At 50.5% G+C, this 12,841-nt stretch overlaps 1 protein-coding gene across 10 annotated transcripts in view; it reads left to right on the top strand.

Annotated features, from left to right (window-relative positions):
* Baz (par-3 family cell polarity regulator) overlaps positions 1–12,841 on the top strand; it is a 229,505-nt gene that overhangs the window by 125,966 nt on the left and 90,698 nt on the right. For 8 of the 10 annotated variants that reach the window (XM_077699142.1, XM_077699154.1, XM_077699151.1 and 5 more), the window contains exon 2: positions 7,320–7,394. The exons of the other annotated variants lie outside the window; for them this stretch is intronic. In XM_077699142.1, coding sequence (XP_077555268.1) covers positions 7,320–7,394 — 75 coding nt within the window. The remainder of the gene's footprint in view (positions 1–7,319; positions 7,395–12,841) is intronic. 10 annotated transcript variants of the gene reach the window in all.

The following is a 12,841-nucleotide window of genomic DNA, read 5'->3' as shown; positions in this document are numbered from 1 at the left end:
AGCCAACGACCCCGTGGCACAGTTTCGCCGCAACTGCACTCCCTCGCTGGCCGTGTTGGCAGCGCACGTGTGTGCGGCGGCTGAGTCGGATCGCCCGTGCGCACGCGTAATGTATGCACAGGCGGCCGCCGCGGGCCCTAACTCGGGCCGGCATCGCCTACAACGCAGGTGCTGCACGCGTCCATCCCTTTGGCCCCCGGAACGCTCCCTTGAGCCGTTGGCTGCTGGCCGCCCCTGTCGGCGACGTCGTCTTGGCGTCGGCTACTTAACACGCGGTGGATTTGGTCGATCCCATAGCCACAGTGCGCGAATCCTTTCCCGTACGGGCGGCGTTGCGGTGAAGCGCTCCAATTTCGTCTTCTGCCCCTCGAGCGCCGTCGTGGCGAACGTGAGAAAACAAGCGTGATAGGAAAGTTCTAAAGAGAGAGGAAAAAACTAGTTACTGTGTGCTTTCAGCTGTGGAGCCTAGAAATTTCGTTCAAAAATGAGAATCTTGAAAGGCATTTCTAGCCTCGAAGGAATATTGTGTGCAGGTCGCCCCGCAGCTACGCTCTTCCGTGGCTATGGCTGGCGTTGAAGAAGCGCAGGTGAACAGGGCCTCAATTAATTCCCACTTCTTGGCCTCCACTACACTAGGTCGTTAACTCGGCCTTTAATTTGCTAGCGGTTTCTGATAGTTATATTTCTGGCGCGAGCCGCACGCCAACCTTACGGGGTTTCAATATCTCCGCTGAGGAACTATACGATTAGCCATTTTCCTATGTAATAAAAAAATAAAAACAAAAATGAGTGTAATTAGGTCATGTGCCCAGGGCATCCGGTAAATTTTGAAGTGATTTTTGTTCAGGTTTTTTATTTGTCTTTTCTGGTGTTGCGGGGTTTTAGATTTTTTCTTTCACGTTCTCCCTCCCCATTTTTCAGTTCCCCCCGCCCCGCCCCCCCCCCCCTCCACACACACGCACACACACACACACACCCCGGAATGAATCCTGCGTACGCCCCTGCCTCCGCTATAGTGCCCGCCTGAGCTTACATGGGCGCATTGAGCAAACAAAACCGAAGTACCCAACCTCTTAACCAAGCGGATATTTCCTACAAAGGGCGTCTCGCCTATTTCTATCTAGAACCATTAAATTGGCCTCTTTGACACTGATCTACGTCTTTCCATTTCTCTCTTCTGTTATGTTCACAAAATCGGGTACATAGCGGCAGCACCTTCTTACTTATCCTCAAATAGAGATTACTTATCCTTGAACTCGAGAATTTCAGTGCTCTGGTATATAAAACAAACATCTGTTAGTCTAGAATTAGAATCTAAATCAGTCCTTTTTTCAAATGAGTTTCTACGAAGCGTAAACTTAAAAAAAAAACGGCCAATAAATTGCCTGCTGAGCCTGGAATCGGATTCATCAGGAATAAGAAGAAAACATCGTGCTTATATTTTTTCTTGCGCCTGTCTCACTCAGCTTTAGTCAATGCCGTTGCATAGGACATGGCTTGGCCACTGGCTTTTGCCTTTGCCAGATCGCACCGCGAAAGTGTGCCTCAACTTCGGCAACCAGTTTCTATGTAGCTCGATGTGCCAGTTCGTTTGCTTTGGACACCCAATTTTCGGGTAGTCAAGCAAAACGTTAACCGGCGTGTAGCCGCAACTCAAATAGCGGTCCACTTTTCTCTCGATTATCTCGGCTGTGCGCGTGCACGGTCAGTTATTGGGCCGAAGCTGAGGTGACTCGCTGGCGCATATTAAGTGGCGTGGAAACGGCGCGTGCAAAAGACGGTGAAACGGAGCAAAAGAACAGAACTACTTAATGAGGGCTGCTGCAGCAGCGTTTCAACCTGCAGTCTATCATCTCCTATATCTCGTGTAACATTTTACCCGCGTGTAGAGCGCGCCACACACGCGAGCGCGCCGAGACTCGCGAGCCTGGTTGATGTTGCGCCGACCACAATGCGGCCTCTCCCCATCCCTCGGAGATCTCATCCGTGACGAGGTGGTCGCGGCTGCTCGAGAGATTGCGCTCCTCTGGCGGCCGAGCTCTTACCTGGCCACATTTACCCTGCGACTCTTCTCCGTATACGTGGTAGTAGCGGGCTCGATCTTGGCCGGCCAAGTTTGTTGCCCCCGGCGCGGTTATAACGACGTCCTTCGGACGAACCTGCTCATTTCTCGCTCCCTCAATAAGCGCACTCCCGGGGGCTGGGCTGTTTTGCATGCGTGTCGTGTGCCAGAGGGGAGGAACTGAATGGGGGTTCAGTGAACGTCGCTCCCTTTGGGTTAATGTACGAGGTGGAGGCGTGGCAGTCTATGAAAAGTCGGATTTTCGTGCACCCAGTGCAGGGGTGAAACGAAAGAGCGCATGCGCGTTTTTAAGCTTTACGTTTTTAAGCTTTGTGACGAAGTTTTGGTCCAGCCAGGTCCAGTTTACGGGAAAATAAGATGCTAGGAAGTCGGAAGTCCGCGGTTCTGATTACCAAGTAGCGATCTTGATCACTTAGTACTGATCTTAATTGTGATCTTGCTATTGCGGTGGTACTGATCACTTGATTTAGTAGGGATCTTGATTTGGTGGGGTAGACAAATATTGCGCCGCCAGCGTGCTCAGCGGTACTTATTGCTCTTTTTTTTTTAATTAATGAAATTTAGACTGAAACCTGATGAACTCGATGGCCTAAAATTTGTGAAGAAGGTTCGAGTTAAAGGAGTTTTTTTGCTGAGCGAATGCCAAAAATTGGCGCAGCTTGCACTTTGGAGAAACAGCAGAGCTGGCGCCCCCTCTCTCTTCGTCGGAGACCCGGCTGTTGCACGGTGCACCTCACATGCATCTTCGAACTTGGCGCTGAAAGCTCTCCATTACTGTCTCGCCGGGATCGCTGTGTCCGCGGGCTTTCACATCTCTCCCAAAGTGGACCGCGTTAGCACCCACTAGAACCGGCGGCAACCGGCTTTGTCGGTGTCTGTGGTTGCCACTTCAGGCGCGACCGTACGTGAACTGACGTGAACGTAGAGAGGCCACTCCACGAACGCTGGGCAGTGTTCTCGAAAGTCAAGCTGTCCGACACCGGACGCTCCTCATGTAGCGCACGCTCACGTGGTCTCGGTAATTTTTTTTTTCCCCTAGCTCCTCACATGGCGCAAGTCCAGACGATGCAGGGCGCTCCTCACGAGGCGCACGCTTGATTGCGCTCGGTATTTTTTTGTATGTTTTTCTGATAACGCTGGACGGCGGAACTAAAAGCTTGAGCTCCGCTGTTAAAACTTCTCCGCTGTTAAAACTTTTGGGCAAACGGCACAGATTTCAGACGTATCAGGCAATTAACGACCGTATCGTTGAAAAAAAAAAAGTTTCAGAACCAGGCGTTCTTGCGGCATCGGCTCCTCACCAGCCAATAGTAATCTTTTTTTTTAAAGAAAAAGTGCGACAGCTCTAAATTCCACCGCTGCCGGTTTCGGGCGAAATTTATGGCCTGTTTTGTGAAGCCTCATTCATGGAGCCTCTTATGTGAAGCCTGTCGTATTGCCCTGTATTTGCAAAAAGATTGAAGCGCAGCAGAGGCAGGGGTCGACGAAAGCATGCGACGGACGGGCCGAATATACGCCTGTCACGCTGTGAGGTCAACGTCGTGAACCGGTACTCGTAGCACGGCGCACACCGAGTATGACCGTACTTGGTACGTCGTAAGGCTCAACTTGAAGGGTACCTAACGGTAAGCCTAAACGTCGGACGTTAGGCCTAACGTCACACATTGGGCTCTGACGTCGCGAAGCAGTACCCATTGGAAAACGTACTCACTGTACGTCAAGCTGTGTGTCCCGGTTGACTTCATAAAACCCCAAAGCCGCACGTTGGAACTACGTGGACGCATACTCGACGTTTGCTGCTGTTATTTTAGCAAAGTGGACAATACCAGCTCTTCAGAAGAGCACATACTGGCCAACGCTTTATAAGAAACGTGAGCCTTTACCCTGGACCCTGCGTGCTTACTCTGAAGCCGACCAAAGTGTTACGTATCCACAGAGCATCGCACACACAAAGAAAGAAATTAAAGCAGTTCCACTCAACGTGAAAGCTGTAAAGTGCGGAGCAGCGATTCGCCAGAGGGGCTGTGGCGCCCTCTCTTGACTAGTTTCAGTATCAGCCTTGCGTTGATACCTAAAGCTGTCAAGTGAGGTTGCCGCAGCTCCTGAAAATGCATATAAATAGACACTGGATTGAGTTTTGATTAATTTGGGGTATATAATGCGTTAATTCACGATTTTCTTATTTTATGTTATTACGTCCCAGCAACGGCAGCCTCCGTGGCCACGGCGCAGCGCAAAGATCACCCCGACACTTTGCATGGGAGTAACGTGTGCCTGTGTGGCCAAGTGGGATTGCCATTGGCTTCGTAACGCTATTGGCCTCGAGGACATACCGTGGCGCCACCTACGAGTGACGTCACTCATGGGATGCCGGGTCGTTGCGTCGTCTGCTTGACCACGTTTTTCCGTGCATAGGCGACCGCACGAAAAAGTGTGTTCTTCTTGTGGCCGCCGCGTACCCACCCGCCTTCTGTGGTTTTGATTTAAACGTACTGACGGGCAAGTAATTAACGACTGGCTTGTTCCCGGCGACACTTCGGGCGACCAAACGAGTCGCGTGCCGGCGGCGGCACAACCCCGCCTAGGTAGCCGCTACCACTGCAGACGCCATGGAGGACGACACAACGGACGTCGAGAAAGGTACGCCGTAAATTCATGATGAAATACTTGCGACGTGACATGTATCAGACTGTACTGTATGCAATGAAAACAACACGCCTTGCAACAGCGGCGGAAACGTGCCGCTGAGTAGTAATCTCGCCGCGCGTACGGCGCTGGCAATGAACGCGGCAGCTGTGAGCGAATTGCTTCGCCACACGTGCTTAAAAGTGCTTGTAGGATCTGCAATTCGGATTCACCAGTGCCTATTTCCTTTCCACTGTTCATTTTAGTTACGCTCTGATCTGATTAACGATCACTGCCGTACGGTTTGCGACACCTTGTTGGCAACGTAAGAACGTGTTTTCAGTGCTTACGGGGCGAATGTAGACATGACGTTTACTTCTCGTTAAGACCTCGCCGTGGAAAATTACAATTGGAACCTGTGCTTTTTTTTTTGTCCGTCTACAGTGAGCCTGCCTTTCTCCAGCGTGCTGAAATTCATCGATAAGCAGTTCGAGACCTCGCGACTGCTCACAGAAGGCGAAGCTGTCTTCGAGGCGAAGCACGTTGTTGTGTGTAGCGTGAAGGAACGGGGAGCGAAAGACGTTACGCTGGCTGCACTAGTCCTTCGGGTGCACAGCTTCGGGTGCAAGACCACGCTTCTTCCAGCCTGCCACAAATCAACTGCTGTTAGTGACACGGTTGATGAACGGCCGCGATAAGCTGCCGGGCGCGCTGGCGAGCACACGTCAGCTTTTATTTACCGAACATCTTAGCTGCGGCGGCGTACACGAAATCCTCGTCACGGAAGTGCTTGCTGCAGACCCGTGAGTGAGCGCTGGCATCTTTTCCCATTTTCAGCTTCACTAGCCAGGTCTCCCGCATTTTTTTGCATCTGGGGTAATGATGAAAGCTTACACCGGGTTCGGCCGCATACGTCCGGCACTGCGGCACCGAACAATACGCTACCATGCTTACGTTTGCGGCCAACCCACCACTGTTGATACGTTCACAAAGTAACCAGGTTATGAAATTACGCTTCACACACTGAGAACGAACTCAAAACGCCGAAAATTGACACGAAAACACACGTAGAAAGCGCGACCACAAACGTGTTCGCGGTGCGTCACGCAAACTACGCAGCAAGGCCAGCGAGCCGGAGCAAGGCAGGAACGGCGATCCCATGAGTGACGTCAAAACGATCGCAGCGCCGGCCTCTCCAGTGGTGGCCCTCGCGGCCAATAGGGACCGAGCTTCGATCCCGATAAGCTAGGGAGGCGGGGATCTTTTCGGTGTCTCGGTTTGCGTGCGTGACGCCGCGTTGCGCATTGCTACGGGGACTAGATACCGTGACCATACGATGACAATCCGAGCCCCTAAAGTGCTCCGCATTTGAACAACAAAAAGCAGCTTCTAAATGGTGTCCCCATTTAGGGCAGCGCTCAGATACGTGAGCACAGTGTTCCTCTATACATCTTTCATATATGTGTTTGTTCGACGGCGCTATTTTGTATGCCCTGGCTCGCGGAACTGCCGACTCGTTGGATCTTTCCCTGCAGGGTCTCTTGACCGTTGAATCTCCTTATTCGTCGAACCTCTTGACTCGCCTCTTGACTCTTGGTCCCCTTGACCCAAATTGGACTCCTTGACTCGCTGTATTTGTTGGCTTGGCTTGCACATAACTCAGGAAGTTTTTTTGGGGGGTCCCATCACCAGAAGCCGTAAAAAAATTCCGGGCCATCTCCACTAACCTGGTGAGGGGCCAAGCATGCAGTGTATACGTGTATTCTTGGCGCCTTGGCGTTTTTGCCCCAGGAGATTAAACCATTGGGGCGGGTGGAAGTATACAGCTTTTCTGTAACGGTCTCTTGTCTTTGAAGCACGAAGCTCTCTAGCGCGAGGCGTAAACGAGTGTTCCGGTGTTTTTTCTTAGTACGCGTACGAAGCGCTCCAGCGCAAGGCGTAAACGAGTGTCCCGGTGTCTTTTTAGTACGCGTTACGTTCTAGCGCGGGGCGTAAACGAGCTTCCCGGTGCTTTAGTACGTGACTGCATGAGACGAACGACGATTACGACGACGACGACAGGAGACGCCAACAGCCCCAGCCCGTAAGGGGTTTCGCCATAAAAGTCCCGGTTGTAGAGCGACCGGTGCTCGGGAAAGGGGTGCGGGCCCAGAAGCTTTTCTTTGTATGTCATTCCTTTGTCATTAACCTTTGTCATTAACCTTTGTCATTAACCTTCGTGGCAAAGGAACTCCGCTGGTTACGTGTTATAATCGTAAACGACATGTGCAAAAGTTCCTTCGTTGTGAGAGGATCTACTAATAGTTAGCGGGTTTTAGATCGCACCCCACGTGCTCAAAACCTTGACTGATGTCAATGTATTCAATCAGCCGTATCAAAAGCTGGATGAGTTGCTAGGTAGTGCCAACTACGCCTTGACGCCGTCGTGTGACGATTTCATTGGCCGACGTAAAAAATCCTGCATGCAACGTCCTTGTTGCTGGCGTACCATTCGAAGTCACGCTGTGGTGGGTGAAACGGTGCCTGAAGGCTAAAATATCTTTTTTTGCTTTTTATTTATTGTACGCTGTAAAGTCATAACTTATTTTCGTTTCATTCTCTCCTTTTGCAGGTGAGTTCCCTCCCAGCCCTATCCCGACAGCTCCCAGCATTTCCGAAGCGGGCCTTCGTTCTCGCTTCTGATTCCGTGGGTATACCCTTTGATATATGTAGGAGCCTCTTACGAGCGGGATCATCAGCTTCTAATGCGAGCCATCAGTGGACGCACTTTATACGGGGCGTATACCTCCGAACCCCATGCAGCTATGAGAGCTACCAAAGAGGGGCGCACAAGCGCGACCGAGGTTTGCAGTTACCGGACAAATATAGGTTTCACTGAGGCGATTGCCTCTTCGACCACATGTTTGTCTTGTGGCCGCTGTGAAGTATATATATACCTTTGCGGAAATAATTTCAGCCTTCGCACCCTGTAGGGTCGTCACGCAGCTGGCAGCCGTGTCCTCAAAAACTGCTGTCTATTTTCGAATGATCGTCGCTTCGAGATATTCAGTTCAGACGTCCGTTGTTCCCCAAACGGCACCGGAACGCACGCCGGAATACCGTGCATACGGCCGTTGTTGCCTTTTTATCGCCCATTAGACAGACATTGGTGGCGGCCGGGAACTATAATCTTAGCGTCACGTTTGTCGGAGTCGAACGAGGGTCCAAACCCCACTGACACCCCCACTCATTTTGAAAGGTGTTTGGACCACCACTCGGGTCCAAACACCGCTTAAAATGTAGTCTAGAAGACTCAGAGACACAATGTTACTACATACCACGGTCGTCTATATAGTCATGCCCAGTACAATGCACAAGACCCTCGTCCACACGGGTGGATACCCAAGCGGGCCCGTTTGAGTTCTCTCCGTCTGCGGCAGACGAAGTATATTAACGACAGTATATTGATATTGACAACATGAGTATATTGACGACCGTGGTATGTAGCAACATTGGGTCTCTGTATCTTCTAGTTATAAACAGGAACAGTCGATAATAAGACTACATTTTGAGTGGCGTTTGGACCCATTTCAAACACCATGCATTCAAAATGAGTGGGGGTGTCAGTGGGGTTCGGATCCTCGTTCGACTCCGACAAACGTTACGCTAAGGTCATAGTTCCCGGCCGCTACCGCTGTCTGTCTAATGGGCGATATAAAGGCAACAACGGCCGTATGCACGGTATTCCGGCGTGCGTCAAGAAAAAGACCGAGTGGCCAAGCTTAACCCGCATCCTTCCATGAACTGCCGCGCTTCGCGTGGCGCAGGCATGCGGCGGCATGTGAGATTTTGATTTTGTAACCTGAGCTACACTAGCCGAGGTTGAGCAGTTTCGCGTGGCTCCTGGAGAACCGTGCTGCGCATGCGCGAGGAGCAATGACGTCTCACGGCGCACAGCTGGAGCTGCGCGACTGGATTGGATTGGATTGTAAATTGTTTTACCAGCAGTAAGCATGGTAATCAAGCTAATCCTAGACAACCATGGCAAACCTAAGAATAACCAGCTGAACCTTAGCTCACGCTATGTATACCCTGGCATAGCCGAGCTAAGCCAAACCAATGCTAATTTTCGGTTTAATAGCCAACCAGCCCTCTCTCTCTCTCTCTCTCTCTCTCTCTCTCCTCTCTCTCTCTCTCTCTCTCTCTCTCTCTCTCTCTCTCTCTCTCTCTCTCTCTCTCTCTCTCTCTCTCTCTCTCTCTCTCTCTCTCTCTCTCTCTCTCTCTCTCTCTCTCTCTCTCTCTTCTCAGTGGTGCCAACTCAAGGGAAGGAAGGAAGAATGTAGAAGAAAGGCAGGAAAGTTAACCTGGCTAGAGCCTAGTTTGCTATCCTGTACGTGGGAAAGGGGAAATGGGCAAAAAAGAGAGAGGAAAAAAAAAGAGGAAAAAACTCCCACCTCCCCTCGAGGGAACCCCTGTGTAGATGCGACGCATAGGCGGAGCGGCGAAGGGACCGCGTTTTATAGCGCGCATAACGTTGAAGGGACTGCGTAAGCCGGTCCCAGTCAATGACGACGTTGGCGTACTTGTAAAGCGGCGCGGACTCTAGGTGTTTGAGCCAAGCGTGGATGTCGCTTCGCCGGAGAACGGCACACCGGTTATATGCGCAGCGCGCCCGAAGGAGAGGAAACCGCGGAAGAGAGACTACTGCACATGCGCCGGCCCCAGCGCGTCTGCCGCGGCTATGACACAACGTGCCGCGGCTATGACGCAACACAATCCACTTTAATCCAATCCAATAGAATCCAATCCAATGCCCCTCGCGAGAGAGTGTTCGCTATCGGAGAGGAGAGGGGGTGAGCGGCGGAGAGCGCAGCTGGCGCGGCGAGGAGAATGGGGGAGGGGTGCACAACGCCGACGACGACAACGACGACGACGCCGGAGGGACAAGGCGAGTGAATCAGATGCTCTGCATCTAAAAGTTGGACCAGACACGTATGCCCAGCACTGAGGATTGACACTGGAAGCTCTCAGTCTATAGCCTAGTGTTCAAGTTCGTCGCCCGTAGAAAACGTAATAGTTCCTTAGTCGCCTTCTGAGCGGATGACTGAGAAGGCCAGTGGCACAGAATCTTTCCCTCCGAAAATGGCCGCCGAGAGTCCAGGTTCCTCAGCGCTGACGACAGCTTTTTTCTTTCAGCCGAGTAGCGTGGGCACTCGCATAAAACGTGGCGTATCGTCTCCGATGTGCCGCATGTTTCGCACTCCGCCCCTTGCTGCCATTCCTATGAAGTACGAGTAAGCATTTGTGAAAATTTTCCTAGGTCTAGGGGATCTGGGTTGTCTTTAGGGAAAAAAAAGGAAATTTGTCTAAGGAAATTTTTGCGTCCACGTGGACTGATGCCTTCAGTCGTGTAATGGTGTCCTTTGTTAAGCTTAACATTCATTAATTTTTATGTACCTATGCATTTCAGTTTCTCGATGAAGAGCAGATATCTATTTCCCATAAATCTGAATCGAGCGAAGCTATCGCTCCTACGTTTGACACTGCTGGTTTAAATATCAAAAGAACATGATTAATCAAATTGATAAACTTGGTCGCTCGAATATCTCATGCATTGCGCATCTTCCGTGCTCATTCCTATTATCCATCTTTCTTATATACTTAAATGCTGTTACAAGCGCACTGTGTCGTAGTACAAGATTTTTGTTTTGCATTGAACTGCGGTGTTGTTATGTTAGTTTTATAATTTAACGCGTCTCCGGCTTATATACAATGCGCTGTAACACGTACCGCTTCTTGGAATGTTGTATCCTTGTGTGTGCGCCGAGCGATTGCTGTTACTTTCTAGGTAATTTTCGTATGTATTATTGACTATTACATGTCCCCCACGTGATGACCTCTATTGCTTTTGGGGTTTGATGAAATAAAATATTTAAAGCATTACAAATTGTGCTGCAACATTTTCTTCAACTTCATTACCGTTACTTCAAAAATGGTTTCATACGAATTCATAATTATGTCTTAAAAGTAAATTCGGCAGTCATGTCGCATAACACGGACACAATATCTGAGAGAAAACATCTGAAAACTGCATGCAGCAAAAATCTAGGGAAATCTAGGCAATTTTTTCATCCGAGCTAGGGGAAATGTGGCTTCGCAGGTTGGCAGCACTGCTCTCTCTCTCTCTCTCTCTCTCTCTCTCTCTCTCTCTCTCTCTCTCTCTCTCTCTCTCTCTCTCTCTCTCTCTCTCTCTCTCTCTCTCTCTCTCTCTCTCTCTCTCTCTCTCTCTCTCTCTCTCTCAGTTTCCTTCTTCTGGTCCCGTACGATTAGCTGTTTCAAAGCTAATCGTAAGGGACCACCGGCTGGAACAGAAGCGCGGAGAGGTACTGGCGCTAAAGCTTTCGCACTTCGCGCAGGCTTATTGCGGCCACTGGTAATTGCGTGCTTAGCGTAATTTCCACTGTCCACTCTGCGCGCAATTGCTTTTTTTTTTTTTGTAACGTCGAATAATTATCTTCCATTTGCGTTTTCTTTCCACTCACCTGTTTCATTGACGTTCATCCGGGTTCGCGCACCACATTGTCGCTTTCCCCTTCGTCTGCTGAAGCAGCTGGAGTAGCTGGTGACGTCGCCGCCTTGCTCTTCTCACTTTCGCGGACTGTGCGAATGCCCGGATCAAATATTGCACCGAGCATGCGGGCGGTTACACAGGACTCGACCTCCAAGTCGCGATGTGCATTCGTGTGGCTTGTTTGCTCGCTTCAGGCCCTAAGCGTCGTCACACTGCACGTATATCCTGCACGCACAGAGTGTAAGAGCGGTATGGTTGCCTCGTGTAAGAACGCTGGTTATACTCGCACGCTCGTTGGGCCTGCGCGAGTACATGCAACGGTGCCTTGTCATTCAAGGCCGTTGGAGACGCAGACGACGTCGCCTCGCTTGGCGAACGTGTGGGCGAAATTCGCCAAGTTGCTTCTTTCGGCCTCTTGCTTGTTCTCTTCTTCTCTTTGTATTTTTGGCTCATGTTGAACTACGCGAAGGCGCGCTGGGCGGCCGTCCGCATGCCCTACAGGTGTAGGCGTACCACTTGGAGGGGGCAGAAGCTCTAGGTGTACGACCACGCGGTCTGTACACATCAGCGCGCGTCGCCGTCCGACGTCTGGTTTCCGGAAAAAACAAGGCCTCGTCTTCGCTTCGCGGTGGCCTCGTCGTGGTGTGAGCAGTGTGCGTACAGTTCTGCAAGAGCGCAGAAATAGAAAGAAAGCGCCGATGTGTGTGCTCGGCAGTGAAGAACCTAGCTAATACAGCCTGGTGGCCTTGCACTTGGTGATTCAGCTGCTCTTCGTCGTCGTCGCGTAGGCGCGCAACGGTCCTGCGTCTACGCCTTGGCCCGGGACGCTGGAGGTACGGGTGTGCGTATTGTCGTGTGTGCTTTCATGCGTGCACTGGCATGTATAGGGACGGTACAAGCAACGTATAGTATATACGCGCCACGAAACTGGCAGTTACGCAGTACTGTTACTTTGCAAAGTGGATTTCGCATTAACTTAACCTCCATGCAAAGTGTGCCGGTAGCAACGTTCTCTTTCGGGATAAGCGAGCTTTTGTTATAAGTGGTGCTGTTTCAATCTGGCTTGAAAGTCGCACGGTCAAGGTACGAACGGCTAAAAATATATATAAATGCGATGTGGATACTGTTATATAATGCTGGGATTATTTTCAAGTTACGCTAGCTGGAATGCATAAAGCCAAGTTTGAACTGCTGTCGCTAGCCTAGGCGGTAATCTGTTAGTTATTGTTTTTTTTTTTATCGAGGTTTGGGTTCTTTATGCTAAAGGGTCGCTTGATAGCAGCTGTATTTTCGCTGGCCCAATGGTACATTTCTAATGAGTGTGAAAAATTACCTGCATTTTCTATGTCGACGAAAAAAATAAAATAAAGCGTCATGTCTAAAGCATTACGGCGCGCGCTAAAAAGTCAGTAAGTGGTCTAAATTAGCCTGTAGTGAAGTCACTTCGGCCCACATCAGACAGGCATGGTGCTTGTTCCGAGCGTTCAGTCTCAGGGTGGTAATTGTTAAAATATGACTTTTTTTATGGGCTCGGGCCCATTGTGGCGCTACAGGCGCACATACACGGCTGTACGGAAACATAA

This window comes from Haemaphysalis longicornis, unplaced genomic scaffold (genome assembly GCF_048455015.1).
Source record: "Haemaphysalis longicornis isolate Haplotype H1 unplaced genomic scaffold, Haemaphysalis longicornis Haplotype H1 scaffold_2, whole genome shotgun sequence".
NCBI lineage: Eukaryota > Metazoa > Arthropoda > Arachnida > Ixodida > Ixodidae > Haemaphysalis > Haemaphysalis longicornis.
This window is presented reverse-complemented; position numbering and strand designations above follow the sequence as displayed.